This window comes from Stigmatopora argus, chromosome 18 (assembly GCF_051989625.1).
Source record: "Stigmatopora argus isolate UIUO_Sarg chromosome 18, RoL_Sarg_1.0, whole genome shotgun sequence".
Taxonomy (NCBI): Eukaryota; Metazoa; Chordata; class Actinopteri; order Syngnathiformes; family Syngnathidae; genus Stigmatopora; species Stigmatopora argus.
Genome location: NC_135404.1, coordinates 10,486,935 through 10,502,253, shown reverse-complemented (window position 1 = coordinate 10,502,253; position 15,319 = coordinate 10,486,935). Strand labels below are relative to the sequence as shown.

The 15,319-nt window shown below is 43.8% G+C and overlaps 2 protein-coding genes across 13 annotated transcripts in view; one reads left to right on the top strand and one right to left on the bottom strand.

Annotated features, from left to right (window-relative positions):
* Positions 1 to 2,344, top strand: part of LOC144092884 (neurotrypsin-like) — a 61,866-nt gene extending 59,522 nt beyond the window's left edge. The window contains exons 13-15 of the mRNA XM_077626034.1: positions 73 to 195; positions 302 to 564; positions 854 to 2,344. Of these exons, the coding sequence (XP_077482160.1) occupies positions 73 to 195; positions 302 to 564; positions 854 to 1,233 (766 nt within the window). The 3' untranslated portion in view covers positions 1,234 to 2,344. The remainder of the gene's footprint in view (positions 1 to 72; positions 196 to 301; positions 565 to 853) is intronic.
* Positions 2,345 to 3,531: 1,187 nt separating this feature from the next.
* The window catches only part of LOC144093020 (calcium/calmodulin-dependent protein kinase type II subunit gamma), a 31,732-nt gene continuing 19,944 nt past the window's right edge, over positions 3,532 to 15,319 (bottom strand). For 2 of the 12 annotated variants that reach the window (XM_077626252.1, XM_077626253.1), the window contains 10 exons: positions 14,674 to 14,714; positions 14,105 to 14,188; positions 12,259 to 12,303; positions 11,598 to 11,643; positions 11,336 to 11,416; positions 9,000 to 9,143; positions 7,909 to 7,984; positions 7,747 to 7,841; positions 6,851 to 7,087; positions 3,532 to 5,950 (listed from right to left, as the gene is read on the bottom strand). In XM_077626252.1, the coding sequence (XP_077482378.1) occupies positions 6,855 to 7,087; positions 7,747 to 7,841; positions 7,909 to 7,984; positions 9,000 to 9,143; positions 11,336 to 11,416; positions 11,598 to 11,643; positions 12,259 to 12,303; positions 14,105 to 14,188; positions 14,674 to 14,714 (845 nt within the window). In that variant the 3' untranslated portion in view covers positions 3,532 to 5,950; positions 6,851 to 6,854. The remainder of the gene's footprint in view (positions 5,951 to 6,850; positions 7,088 to 7,746; positions 7,842 to 7,908; positions 7,985 to 8,999; positions 9,144 to 11,335; positions 11,417 to 11,597; positions 11,644 to 12,258; positions 12,304 to 14,104; positions 14,189 to 14,673; positions 14,715 to 15,319) is intronic. The other 10 variants (XM_077626256.1, XM_077626263.1, XM_077626255.1 and 7 more) reach the window with 6 other exon arrangements.

Genomic DNA, 15,319 nt, shown 5'->3' with positions numbered 1-15,319 from the left:
GAAGAAGAAAAAAAACGACATGTATCCCAACGTAGTTTTATGAACACTGAGCCAACTAACCTTGTGCTGCAGGACGACGTGGCCTTGGCAAGCGTCCGTGTGGCTTCCGTCCCAAAGTCAAGATGGCGGGCCTCTCTGCAGTGCCACTCTAATTACTTCCTGCTGGGCACTCACATCTGCCACCTGTTTTGCCAGGTAACCGCCGACCCCTCCGAAGGCAAAATCAATCGCTGGAAATAACAGAAAGAAAGAAAAGATTAGACTTCCTTCAACCAATGTCATCTTTCTTTACTTCCACTAGGTACGGAACAGAGCCGTCCCAATATGTCGTGCGGGTGGGGGCTTCTGAGCGGACCCTGGTCCCAGAACGTGTGGTGGTCCACAAAAAGTTCAAAGGTCAAAGCGGAGGTCACGACATTGCCCTGGTCAAGCTTCCCGGCGCCCGGAAGGGTCACTGCTTCACCTTTGACCCCCACGTCAACGCCGCTTGCCTGCCAGACGAGGACCACGGGGGCATGCCGGCGACCTGCGTCGCCCTGGTGACCACGGGGTGGAGCGCACCGGGTGTGTCCAAGCTAACATTTACTTTTTCTTCGCTCTGACATGATCATCATTAGCAATTCTGGTTGTGACATCACAACCAGAATTGCTCAAAGAATACAAAGTTGGGGGTCCTCAGATGTAGGATTGTTTTGGGTGGAATACATATAAAATGGTAAAACAAATAGCCAGATGTGATGACCAATTGCATTAGTGGTCATATTTTTGTTCACCATTTCATAACTGTTAACAACATCAATTGTATGTGTGGTCATTTTAATACCTGGTGTCACTGACGATGATTCTGTCCTAGACTCAGTTCTGGCGTCGTGGGTTCCCATCATGTCAGCATGGCAGTGCAAGAAACGTCACGGCGACAGCTTCTCCAGCCACGGCACGGTTTGCGCCGGAAGCCCCGCCAACACCGGCACCGACTGTGGCGGCAACTCTGGCGGAGGCCTGATGTGTCAAGGCGAGGATGGCCGCTGGGCGCTAGCAGGGTTGGTGGCCGGAGGCTACGGATGCGCAGAGCCCTCCTCGCCTGCGCTGTACACCCGAGTCAGCCGCTTCCTCAGCTGGATCGACGACGTCACCCGGGCAGATACCCAAAATGTCCGACCAGCTGAAGAATCAAATGACATCGGACAAGGCGCGCACACAAAGAACAGGCGACCGTCACAGGTGGCCGTTTGATCGTGGCCGAATTGTCTTACCGCCTGTGCCAAAAGGACCACTGGAGAAAATGTGAACTCTGATCGGTGGATTCCTTGCTTCCCAAACAGTGGCTGAACAAAGATGGCCGATCAGCTTGTGCTTTCACATCTTAAATCCAATGACTAAGTAATTTGGCCAGGTTCAACATAACAATTGGCATCAGTGCTAACTGCTAATTAACGTATAGCTGGTAAAACATGCAATGACGCCAACAAAAAGGGCTTTTTCTTTGCAGATGACCGAACAATAAAGACCGCACCATTATTTCGACACAAAGAAATGTTCATTTTCTATGGCTATTATCCTCATTCGAGTTCCAAGTAAGCTCAAGGAAGTTTAAGTGGACTTTTTGGGGGAGAGGCAGGACACTTTCAGGACTGGCAAAGCATCTGACATGATGCTGCTACAGTGGAGTTCATCAGATTTGAACCCCATTGAGAATACATTTTACTTTCTAGAGAGGAGTTACATCCCCAATGCAAGGCACAAAGTCAACTGCAATAGGCTCAACATTACCCGCTACCCGAATGAGTATAAGCCATACTGAAAGTTTGCAAAATGATAGTCTTTGTGACTGAAAAACTGATTAAAAAATAGTCTTACCTTAAAAATGGCAGGTCTGGAAAAATAATGGTTAACATGGTTATCAACAGAAATACTGGTGCGGTCCTCCAATGTCCAGAATTGTCTATAAGCCATTGAAAGTCTGCTTCTGAAATGAATTGAGTTTCAATTTTAGCGTGCATTTTATGTGTGGACATTTCAAGGACAGTTTTTCTTGAGACCACTAGACTGCGCCGTTGCCCTGTTTCATTCTTCTTCTTATCCTTAAGTTCTTATCCTGTGTGTTGTAATTGTTCGGACTGTGCTTCGTTGTCTTGTAACTCACCGTCTCTCTCCTCCAACTTCTTGTCACTGGAGAACATGTTTGTGGATATAATCAACATGTCAACTGTCAAATTCAGCTCGCAATTCTGTACATTATAAATCTTCCTAAACCTGAACCTTTAAAGACATTCTACTTTGGCATTGTGTATATTATAAACAAAGTCATCAATTGCAGTGGTATTAAAATGTACATCATGACTAACATTGAGGTCTATCTACTGCGGGAAAGTGGAACGCACTGGCGGGTATTTCGGGTTCTCGTGTTTGATATTCAAGCTTCAATTAAGTAATAATTTATGATTATTCGAAAAAAAACATTTTTCTTCTTCTCGCAAGTAAACTTTTTAGTAGGTGATTAGTGCCTGTCAATTTTTCTTATCATTTACAAAAACATTAAACGTTGCAGTCACGCATATTTCTGTCAATTTTGTTTTGTACATTTTTAAAAAAATTAAAAAACATGGTAGGTAAGTGGGGCATTTTTCATCTATTGGAAGAAAAACTGGGATTTATGGTTCAAACTTTGGCCAAAACGGGGGTCAGACCAAATTCAAGATACATTGACTTGCCTCGTGTCATTTAGAAGGAAAATTAAATCTATTTCTGCTGGATAAAGTGCACTTTCCTGGTTCTCCTGTGACCTTTCCCTGCCTGGAGTTCATAGCGTGCTAACCGGAGCGCGTCCCTCCAGACTTCTTTGACTTTGCGTGTCTTTGAGAAAACAGCGCCAGTGCTCATTAATCACGGCCGCCAGATGAACCGCAGGGAGCCGTCCTACATCCTGTGGACCAACGTCATAAATAACACCTTATTGAAAAAGAAGAGATCGGGCATTAATCAAGATCCGTGAAGGGAAGTGACGAGTGCAAACAAACTGTTGAGTGGTCGAGGCCTCGTGGGGGTAATTACCGGGATTAGTAGGGTTTAACGGGATGACAGACAAGTATGGAGGTCAAATTAGACAGGGGAAACTGTGACCTCTGCCAGGGATGTCAGAAGAGCTGCAATTTGTTAGCGTCTAACAACAGTTTTTTGAGGGAGGCCCTTGATTTAAATAGCAAGCACTGTCAATATACTTTAATCTATTTTTTTCCTACTTTTAAATGCTGTGGCTATGGCGCTTCACTGATTTAAGTGGGCTCGGATTTTGTTAATCCAGATACATTTTCTCAATTCAACTGTGAAACTGATACTAATTTAAGTATAAGTATAATTTAACTATTTTTTGTGTATTTTTGCACAAAGTAATACAATTTCTCAAAAGGCACATGCAGCCTATGAGCCGCAAGTTGCACCCTATTTCCGCCAATACGACTGAAAAAATTCATGTCAAGTGATAAATAAATAATTGTGTGTGGCGCAAATGAGGTGGGCGGGCCTGGAGCGAGGTGCTGAAATAGTATTTTTATTAAATACTTTCAAGATTCAAGTCTGAATAATAACAAAGCTAAGGATGAAGACCAACTAACACTCAGACAAACACCTTATAGTCGTCAATTCAAATGATTGTTATTTCATTGTACATCATGATCATGCAAAAAAAAAAAAGAAAAAAAACTCCAGCGTCCGCGTGAAGGCTGGGTAAGGTAAGATAAGGTAAGGTAAAGGTGTTTGAGGGAGGGGGAAAAAGCGCAGCCCAAATATCATACCATAAACAACACGGGGGGAAAAACATCAAGGGCCTCATACCAAGCGACGGCACCGCAATCCCTTTTCCCCCCTTTGGTTTGTTTTTTTTAAGTTTTGAATAATAGTTTAAAAAAAAAAGTTAATTTTTCATGTCACCTAGTCAACATTCGAGGTGGAGAAAATCTCAAAAGATGCAAGTATCGTCATCGTCATAATAATATTAACACTAGTAGAGCTCCATCCTCATTCAGGTAGGTACATGGTAGAAATGCGTAACTGAAACATGCATAATAATAACTAGTACTCCTGCTCTCACCTTTACTCTGGTTTAGAGAACGCCCCCCCCCCCCATTCACTGAGCAGGCACAATTCTTTTTAAAACCACCAGGGTGGCGGATTCGCTATCGTAATCAAATCCGTGCACTTGTGCGTGTGTCGCGATCTCTCCCTCGCCTCACTTGCTGTGGGTCACGTGCAGAACTCCAGCTTGGCAACTCGGCAAATAACCCCCGGAAAAAAAAAAAAGACAAAAAGTGGATTTCTGACTGAGTTGGGGAGGGGGGGCGGTGACATCAAAACATTAACCACAACATAGACTGCGGGTTCAGCAAACGGACTGTAACGAGACATTTGAGGTTCACGCACGGCGAGGCCGCGAAAGCCGCACAAAATTGTTGCGTGGGTCACACAATATTCATAACGACGTTGTGCGCTGATGCTGATCACGCTACAAAATGAGTTTTTTGGGGGGGCCGTCTATAGATTTCGCGACGGCAAGATCAAAAAACATGATGTCGGGGTGGGGGTGCACATCATGGGTTCAGATCACACAACAGAGGGGCAAGTATAGGTCACCTCCCCAAACAGAAATGGTGAGCGGGTGGGGATCACAACATATCAAGCAGTGGGGGGTTGCAACAGTGGGTGGGGAGGGGTACAAATCACACCAAATTGTGGGGTGGATATGTAACACAGCACCAGGCGTGCATGTGATATGACGGTTCGAAAGCAATGGCCGGAAAAATGAAAAGGTAACCTGGAAACTCCTGAAGGAACAATTGAAGATGCATGTACATATATTACACGTTTCTACATACAGCTATACACGCACTGTATTTACACAGTGAGGAACAAACAAGACGCCGACAAGGTCGGGGGGGAAATGGACGGGAAGATGAAGGGCGGGCAAACATGCAAAAGGCCTTACGCCAGGCAGCCCGTTTCTCAGTGACGTGACGCCCCTCCACTTTGGAATACGGTCAAGACAGGACAGGACGTGCGCGGGAAACATTTTTGATTTTTTTGAACTTATGATAAAAATCCCTTATTTTTTTTCTATTTTTTTCTCCCCCCTTCTAAAAAGCGCTTTTTAAAAAGTAGCCGGTGGGATTAAACGGAAAAAAAGAAAGGAGGGAAAAGCAAAAACTAATGGAGATTAAAAAGCTCGTCACAGGACGCTAAAAACACAACACAAGCTGAAATCAAGAGTTTTTCCAAAGAGCCGGAGAGAAACCTCAACTAAAATAGCGTAAAAAGCCTAAAGTTCTACACTTTGGTGCTTCATGATATCAAGTTTGTCGTCAACCGCTCGTATTCTTCCTTCCGCACGCTTCCCCCCATTTTCTTTTTCCTCTCTTTGCGCAAAGTGGCGAATCAGGGGCGCATTTTCGTGCCGCGACAAAAGCCAACAAATCGGCGCTTCTTCCCTTATCGCACAGACAAGATAAATGCTTGCTGGGGTTTTGGTGGTTTTTCTGGAACATCTAAGTCATAATTTACACAGTATATTCATAACTCATACTCATAAACTGTCACAAGTGTAAGTCGCCTCCTCCCCCGCGACGCCTCGTCCGGCCGCCGAGGGGAGGCGCGAGAGGGCAAAGACGCACCCTCCGCGATCAGGCGGGCGCCAAGATGCATGCATCACATCCCACGTGGGGGGAGGGGGCGGTGGCGGCGGGCGGCAGGGGGGGCCGGGCGTTGTCTTGTGCTCGGCCGGCGCCCCCCGGCGGGGTCAAAGGAGAGACGGGGTTGGTTGGTGGACGGGGACGCCGTCTGGCCCGGCCGGGCGCACGGTGCTAGCCGATCCACGCGGGGGGGAGTGGCCCCCGAAACACGCTCGCCGGAAAAAAACTGCCCCCCAAAAGGCCTCCACCGGCAGAGTGGAGGCTCAGGACCACTGAGGGGAGAAACACCACAAGGACGTCAAGTCACTTTGGGCTCTTCCAGAACGGGAGGTTTTCGATATTGGGAGGTTTTCCAATGAGCGTCAGCGCTTTAAAACACGCGTGTCAAACTCATCTTTTTGCTGTGGGTGGGCCACAGGGCGGTCATGTTTTCCTCCAGTTTCCCCCAAAGCCTTTTTTTTTAGCTGGCGTAGACTTTTTGAATTGGAAAAATAAATAAATCTCAAGTCACAACGCCCGCGGAAAATCTTGAAATTTAAAACTAAATCCTATACGAAATTTTTGAAGTCAAATTCTATGGACAGAAATCAAATAAACAAAAGAAAAGTATTTCAACATCCAATTCATACAGACCTTACGTCGCCAAAAGTCAAACAATTCAGGTTCACGTGAGGTAAAATCAACATCCCTTAAATTTGATGACATTTCTCGCCAATATTGCTTCAATCCCCCAATTCTATTACGCCAAAAGCGGTTTTGTGTTAGCACAGACCTCACGTCGACAAAAGTTGAAGCCCGTTGAAAACAAACATCAGGTTCAAGTACTAGTTTTTTACTTGATGTTGCCTGTCTTTTTAAAATGTGTTATTTTTGGATTATTTTTAGTCAAGGTTTGAAAAGTATAGTTTGTAAAAACTAAGGTTTCAGAGTTGGTTGTCAATTTTTGGGACGGTATGTATTTTCACGACTATAAGGCGCACTTAAAAGTCTTAAATTTTCTCCAAAATAGACAGGGAGCCTTATAATCCAGTGTGTTTTTTATATGGATTTTTTTAAAGGGTGTCATTCATTGAGGGTGCGCCTTATAATGTGGTACGCCTTATAATGTGGTGCGCCTTATAGTCGTGAAAATACGGTACCTTTCAAAATGGGCTGGATTCTTGGTGACGTACCTGATCACTGTAGTGGCGCGGCGGGCGCTCCCGAGCAGTGGAAGTGAACGTTGAGCCACTTGCCGTCGCGGCGGTGCCAAACGCGGGTCTCCTCCGATTGGCTGGAGCGTGGGCGGCCGCCCGAGTCTACGAACTGCGTGAGGCGGATGTACGCGATGCACGCCGCGTCCTCGCCGATCAGGTGCACGTGCGGGTTGAGCAGAGTGGTGTGCACCGGCTTGTTGTTCTTGCTCAACACTACGTGGGGCAGAAAAGAAGGGATCAGATACACAGTTAGCGCCAATAAACAAGGACCAACCCTCTGACATGGCTGAGCAAAGTAGCGTTAGTTACAACTAGTCAGGATTAAGCTTTCAAAGTAAGGTTAAATGCTGGATTAGGGCTTCAAAGTAGCCACGGTTGCACTTTCGAATTAAGGTTCAAGTCTGAGTTAGCATTTAATAAGGTTAGGAATTAGGTCTTTTTAGTTAGTCTTTCATCTCAAAGATATGATGAGGGATGCGTATGAGTGTTTCCAGCCAGGGTTATGTAAACAAATTAGTGGTTCAAAGCAACATAGTATTGGGAAAATTTAAATAAGTGTTTCAAACTTGAGCTATGCTGTTAGAACTATAGAATCGGTTTGGCAAGGGTTTTAAAACCATGAAGAGGTGTCAATCAAAGGTTTATAGTCAGGGTTGGGCTTTCTAACCAGGGTAGTTATTTTCAATTAGTAGGTTTAGAAAGATTTAATTCTAGGCTGAAAAACAAGTGCTTCTAACCAGGGTTAGCATTTCAACTCAGACTTTCAAAGGCATATGCTGTTAAAGTGTTCAGAATCAGGGATTGGTCTTTAAGTCTCAAATCTGAACCTTTTTAGCCAGGGTTGGAATTTGAAAGTGTCTGTCTATACTCACAGTTTTCAAAGTAGAATTTGTGAAAGTCCATGCCCTCGACCAGGTTGCCCAAAGCTTCAGGCTCAAAGGAAGTGAGCCCAGGGTCGCAAATCCTCCTGTAAGGGAACGAAGACCGTCATGAGAACGGCGAGATGGTGGCCAAGTCAAGCTTGGAAAACTTACGTGTAAGCTTCAAAGTCTCCGTTGTTGATGGCTTCAATGAGTTGCTCGGTGATCTTGATGATCTCCTGTTTGCGGGCTGAGGACATGGCACACAGAACAGGTCACAAATGCCAACAAGCGATAACAAACGCTATCAAGGCCCAACACTTTGCTCCTCGTTAAAAAAAACAAGCAAGTGAGTCAAGCATCAACAGGCAACACCTCGGAACACTCTCACTCTTTGTCACGTCCATCTGGAAATTGTCAGCAGGCCTCAACACTGGCAGAGGCACGGATTAAGTACCGACACAACTATATAAGAACCCTCCTCTTTGGCTACATTGATGCAATAGCAGCAAGTGACCCAATAATTCTGCCTCTGATTGGCTCGACTGATTCTTTCACAATGTTCTGAACAGGCCAAGTCACATGCAATCGGGCATTTTCAAATCTGATCTAGGCAACTCTGTTTTTGTGGTTTTTGGAATCTGACTGCAATCTGCACGGTTGGGATTCCTCTTAAAAATGTTTGTCAGTTTAGCGCTGTTAAGGACAGAAAATGAAAATGTAGGTCTGAACAGCCACAGAAAAGAAAACATAAATCATGCACACTCCTCGTGCATCAAAACCTAAGAACTGTGAATGCAGCCTTAGTCAGACGTTGGAGTCATTAGTTCCACAATAACAATGTTATCTTTTTAAACAATTGCATGCTTAAAACATTTTTACGAAAGTTATTGAGGGGTTTGAAGCAAGGTTAGGTATTCAGCGATTTATGAGGAGTGAGTTAGTTTTAAATCCAGATTTTAAGACAATTTTGAATGATTAAAAAAGGGTTCAAGTTAGTTACGGCATGGTTTCAAGCAACCGTGATGATTTTAACGCATGTTTTCAAGTTAGGCTTTTCAAATAGGATCTACAGTTTCAAGCCCAGGTGAGGTTAACAGTAGAATTTGCGCAGGCTTGAACATTTAAATGAAAAAGACGTAAAAGACGCTATGGTCGGGCAGTCATTTTAAAGCAGAAAGTCGCAAGCAAAACCGTAGTCACCAGGAGAAGGTTTAGCCGTGGCAGGCAAGCAGGTGGACAGTTAGTGTCTGAGATGTTCTTACTCTGCTTAACGTTGCATTTAGCAGCGGCAGAGTTGATGCCCCCTACAGGAGCAGCGCTGCTGGCGGCGGTAGGTGGACAGGACTGAGCGCAGTCGCCGTTACCCGTGCTGTTCCAAGCCATGCGCTTTACATCATGCGGTGGTACTGAAACATACAATGGCTGGTCAACACACACACATACACACACGGGGGGATGGACACTTGACAAAAGGTTGAGAAAACAATATGAAATCTCATGCAGTTGAAGCCAACCAAAATGTGTTAGAACCAAGCAAGCGTAAAGAAAAGTCAGTCCTTCTTTCCATTTTCAATTGGTCGTCAAAATTCAAAATGATGACGTGGTTGACGATTTTTTGGGTGTTAAAAATGGAATTGAAAGTCGTTTTTTCCTTGCTGGAATTTGTAATTTTTCTTCTTAAATGTTTCCAATAGTGAATTGAAAGAACAACCATGCACATGTCAAGATGGAGGCTGGGAGCGAGATAAGAATAGCTCTGATTAGAACGCTGTGCAAATGATAACTGCTGGCCTCACGCCCTCTACTCTAAATGCTTGTGATGACAAAACAGCGTCCTCTGAGAGAGGACACAAGGCAGCGCTGCCCGTGGGCAAATGGTGCACCTTTGGGGAAGGGTGAAAGATAAACATGGAGCTCTCAAAGTGCAAAAGACTAGGTCACAGACACGGCAAATTGACATTTTAGCAGCTTATTCTTCAATATCGAGGAAAGAGGGAATTTTATTCAGCATTGTAAGTGCTGCAATAACATTCTCTCTACTACGCTACGCAATTTATAAATAATGCAGATTATTATGTAATTTCTATTCAACTCTCAATTGGGAACCAATGGACGTTTGCCTATAAATTTCCGAATTAAACGGCACTTGTACCCAGCGTCTTGCCCAAAGTCAGTTGTGATTGGCAGCAGCTCCATTCAACATACTGGAGACTAAAAAAAAATACAGATGGCCGTTTTGACTGACACGTCAAGTCTGCCACCAAACAAACCTGCAACGTAGCTATTTGAAAACATCTTTCTGGACGAACAAAACAAAAGAAAATAAAGAATATTTTCCACCATATAAACCGGCAACAGAATTCCAGAGGGAGAACGAGAAAAGGTTTCTGGCGCACGTGGGTGCAAGGGCAGCAAGGATATTGTCCAGCTGGAACTGTCACATTAGGAACGAGAGGGGAAAATGCAGTGATCACACAAAACGCCACACACTCAACTCACTCACACACACGCACACACACACACACACTTCAGGGTTCCCACATTGGCCTTGGTAGCAATTGATTTGTGTTACGAGTGTATGCCACACACTGCTGAGTGTAATCTTCTTACAAGTGTATGCAACAGTTGAGTGTAATGACTATTCTGGAAGAGCTCAAAACAAGTTAGTTTTAAGATTGTTTTGGGGGGAAAATATAACTTTAAAGTAGCAACAGTTGGTCAAAATGACATTTAATGACACTATTTGGGAACACGCCGACACTGTCGCAGTGTATTGGGCCTCGGCTAGAAGATTAATACTCAACGCAAACAACAATCAGCAGCAGGATGATAGATTAAAGCCGAGATATATATTTATGCTTAATAAAATTCACACTATTAAGCCAGCATGCCAATTTAAATGAAGGATTTCGATTCCGGTACTTGTTAACCAAATGGTAATTTGTCAGATTACTCGGGTACTTTGAACAATTGTATCCATTTAGTACACTTAGAAGCCTGAGAACTCCTCATGATGATTATGAAAGGTGATCATTTTTATAGGTTTTTAATGGCGCCTAAATGATATTACAAAGTAACGCATAATGTCTCGAATAACAGCCGGATTTACATTGCAAGGGACAATTTCGACGGTGATGAACAGTTGGGCTTTGAGTTATGGTGCAATGAATAGAAGAAAAAAAACAACCTGTAATCGGATTTCTTCAGAGCGGAAAAGAGCCTCTTCTAAATGTTAATGAATTCTGAAAACGGTCAGATATCAGTCAGCGGGAGTGCAGTGGAAATGCACAGATAATTATATTGATATGGCAAATATTAAATTTCGCTCCTGCAGGTATTTAAGTTGAATTTAGGCCTGCATGCATCTGAACTATTTGTGTTGTCAATGGATAAGTCCATGGCGCCAAAAGCAGTGGGAACCCTCAACACAACATCTAGGCGGGTCAAAGTGAGGGTGTAAACACATCACTGCTGGTGACCAGAGGAAGCTGAGGTGGGAGTTTGGAGGGGAGGAAGTGAGAGTGCTGGCAGGGAGATTGGGGGATTTGGCTAAGTTGTTAGCTTCACCGCAAGGCCTCCAGTTCAAACAAAAACTTACTGGCAGGTGAGCCTTGAGGTGAGGGCAGAAGTGGGGGCATCTCCTCGGTGGGGCTGCACAGACTCAGCGCTGAGCTGTCCGCTAGAATGCACACACACACACACAAACGCAGGTGCATACACGCAATTCACCCACACGCACAACATGTACAAACACACAGTCAAGAGCTCGTCTTCACACACCTGTCGCCCAAAGAACCACGCCTCGTTGGATGGGAGAGGACATAAATACGGTCAAAAGTAAAGAGGTTGACATTGCCCACCTTTCATTTCTTCTTCATCGTTTGTGGCATTGCTCTCAGTCGATCCCTGCAACAATAGAAAAGTCCAAGCATTACCGCAACTGGTGACAGGAAAAACAAGTTGGTGTTTACTCTACATCAAGGGTGTCAGACTCGGGTTGGTTCGCAGGCCGCATTAATGTTAACTTGATTTCATGTGGGCTGGACCATTTTAGATATAATATTTAGATTTTTTTTATATAAATGGATTAAAAGAACTGGATCAAAAGCCCTGAATATTGTGTTTTTATAGATCTAAAACAATGTTTATTTGAGCTTTTTTTTCTTAGTAAGGGAAAATCATTTATTTTTCATTTCAAAAGGAAACATTTTTTTTAAATTATGTTCCATATTAAAGTGGAAAACACAAAATATTTTTATATTTTACTAAAAGATTTTTTAATTAAAAAGAAAAAGAAAAAATGGTTTCAAAAAGTTGCAATTATTGATTTAAAAGGGGGAAAATAAGGAAATATAATATACATCTATATCTATCATTTTAATTTGACCCTAAAACAGAAAGTCGGCACTCATGATTTACTTTCCCGGGCCACACAAAATGATGCGGGGGGCCGGATTTGGCCCCCGGGCCGCAACTTTGACACCTGTGCTCTACATGGACAAACGCACGCACAAATCTCACCTTGACGCCATCTGGAGGGTTGTGCACGACCGTGCTTTGAGATTCCTGCCGTGAAAAAGCAAAACAGTCAATTTGGGTAATACTCGTGACACTTGATACATTTCTACCAAGCTGCTCGGCCCAGTGAAGATGCACCAACAACACCTTTTGCCAATAAGATGTAAGGATTATTGTTGACAATTGATTCCGGGAGGTGGACCGTATGACAACATTTTAATTCTGTCCAAAATGAAGTCTTTTGGTTTACACACCTTAATTGGAATTTACAAACCCTGCAAACAGTTCTCCATTCCAGTGATGCCTTAAAAACACAGTTTGGGCTTTGTGCATTGTATCGTTTCCAACTGAGCTGAACAGTTTGGTCTAAATGTACCATATAAGAAAATCTTTCACAGGTTAATCAGGACTGGACTAAACCTTATATTTGAGGTCAAAGACCTGATCTGGTTGATGAGCAGAAGAGATTGGATTTTATGTAAGCAACACGATGCAATGCGTGCTAGATTTCTAAAAATCACAACATGCCACCAGAACGCAGAAACACAAGTCAGCTTTTGCAGGTTACTGAAAGAAGGAACGCAAGGAGAAGGATAGCAAATGATAGCCATAGTGCTGTTCATCAAGAAGGACGCAATGGGCTTTACAATAAAATATATTGATTTGGCTCACACAGCGTAGCAAAAAAAAAAAACAATCAACAACGTTGAAGCCAGACTCTCGTTCTCTTTGGACACGTCATCTGAGAGTCCATGCCTATTTGACATCTAAAAGAGGTGAACATGTGCATCCTGACATTTAAATGACGCCAGCATCCCATAATTGAAGCAAAAGTGATTGGTTATAAATGCTCTTTAAAGGGAGATGAAAATAGACCAGCAGACATCCTAAAATCCTAACTAGGTTCCCAGAGAAAGCGCCTGTCTAGTCAGATGGAAGAAAAACAGCCAGTCTTCAGCACGGTATCCTCCGAAACTGCCATGTTGGACACATGCTGACAGATCCCTTTTTAACATCTGGTCGCCACCCCCACTCCCGATTTTTGCTGGTGCCCGCTCGAGATTAAAGTGACCTTCCCTTGCACTACACTTTCATTCATGACATACCTCGTTACACATGACTGCTGTAAAAAAGCGCACTAAAAATGACAGCGAGCAGTGGCCTAAAAGTTCTAAAATTTCGACTTCAGGAAACACGGTACTCAGTCGTTTGGTCGCCGGTCTTTTGGTCGCCCGCAAGGTTATTGATAGTTACCATTTAAATCGTTGCTCAAATTCCCTAAATACAAACTGCGAATTATTATTTAGTCATACTTAATGCCCTATTAATTATTAGGCTAAAGAAAAGCTCCAAATTTCTCGTACTTTTATTGTGTTTTGTTGGAGAACTTGTTAAGACCCTGACTGACGTACCTTCTTAAAGGGACAACGCCTGTAGTACATACAAACTCATACACTCACACGTCCGCTCAGTGAAACGGCTCAGGGCCATTGTTGGCTTTTATTGATGCGTAGACCCTGTTGTTTTACCTTGTTTTGTCGCCGATCTTTTGGTCGCCAGTCTTTTGGTCGCCGGTCTTTTGGTCACCCGTTGTTTGGGTCCGGGCGACCAAAAGACCATGACCAAAAGTCTTGCGACCAAAAGACCGGCGACCAAATGACCGCACACGAGGAAACACACGTGCACCTCATTAGGGCAGGATGCAAAACCTTCTGGATGGCGGATGAACAAGGACGACAAAAAGTCACAACACAAGGACCATGGCGCCATGAAAAAAAGCTACTAGGGCGGGTTGGGGGGTTGGGGGGCGTAAAATGCAAGGACCAACACTGCGGCGGGCCTACTGTACCATCTGAGCGTTGGTCGCCATGTTGGTGTCTTTCAGGGCATTGATGGCACTCACTATACTGTTCTTACTGTTGTTGGTGGAAGGCTGGGGCAAGAATGCAAACACTCAGAGTGAACACACACACATTAGAATCATACGCCTTTTGGGAAATGGGGCTAATGTTAGTGGAGACTTGTGAGCTTTTGAGAGCTAACGGGGCAAATGAGAGGGTGAGTGCCACAGAATGGCCTTTAGATCATCCTTTTTACTGCCTCAATAACTCTCTATGCTTCTACCACTTAACTGCGCAGAGACCCGAGGGGGAGGAAGAATGCTAGGTAGGAGGAGGGAATTATGCTAAATGCTAGACTGATTTCTTGGAAAAGAGCCGCAAATAGGAATTAAAAAAGAAAAGAAAATGGACAGATGTAGGTGGAACGGAACAAAGGAAATGCTGTATCAGAACATGAAACACTTCAAGAGTCCGCTTTAAAAAAGTGGACTTATAAGCTATAAACAGGAGAGCAAATCCATTGAATCAGTGAATTTATATATAATAAGGGTAAATTAAAAAAAACTGACAACCTTACCTTAGCAGAGTCAGATTTCTTGTTGAGTAAACTTTTGCATGCTGTGAAAAGAAGGAGAAAAGGGGAAAAAAGGAGGATTGAAAGGGAGAGAAATGGGCAGAAAATTGAGTTTAACATTTGGAAATGAACGATCAACTCTGCCAGGCGGGAAGTGCAAAGGCACCAAACATAGGGATGATGTCACCTATATGAAACAAAGAATCATGTCCACCATGTTGTTTTTTTTCCTCTCCCGGTTGTACACTTGGCTAACCTCTGCTAAACCCATTCCCATCATAATCCATTCATCACCACCTGGGGGATACGAGAAGAAACCTGAGCGCAAAGTAAACTTCCTAAATCCATTTCCTGTCTGGAAGGAAGGACCCCAGCACAACTAAAAGGAGCCGTAAGATGGCTTAATGCATAATCATTGATTTGTCTTAAAGGGCCCTGGTTGCTTTTCAATCGACACGGTCTTATGACATACAAAAACAATTTTGCGTTTTCTTACCTTCCAGTGGGGAAAGTGGGGAAGAGGGAGGGGCTCAGACACAGAAGAACACAGGTGACAAAAAAAAGAAGTCGAAAGTCATGCTTTTGGTACTTTCAGCTCTTAATAAACAGGCCTTGACTGTATTCAAATAAATAAACCTTCACTTCTGGG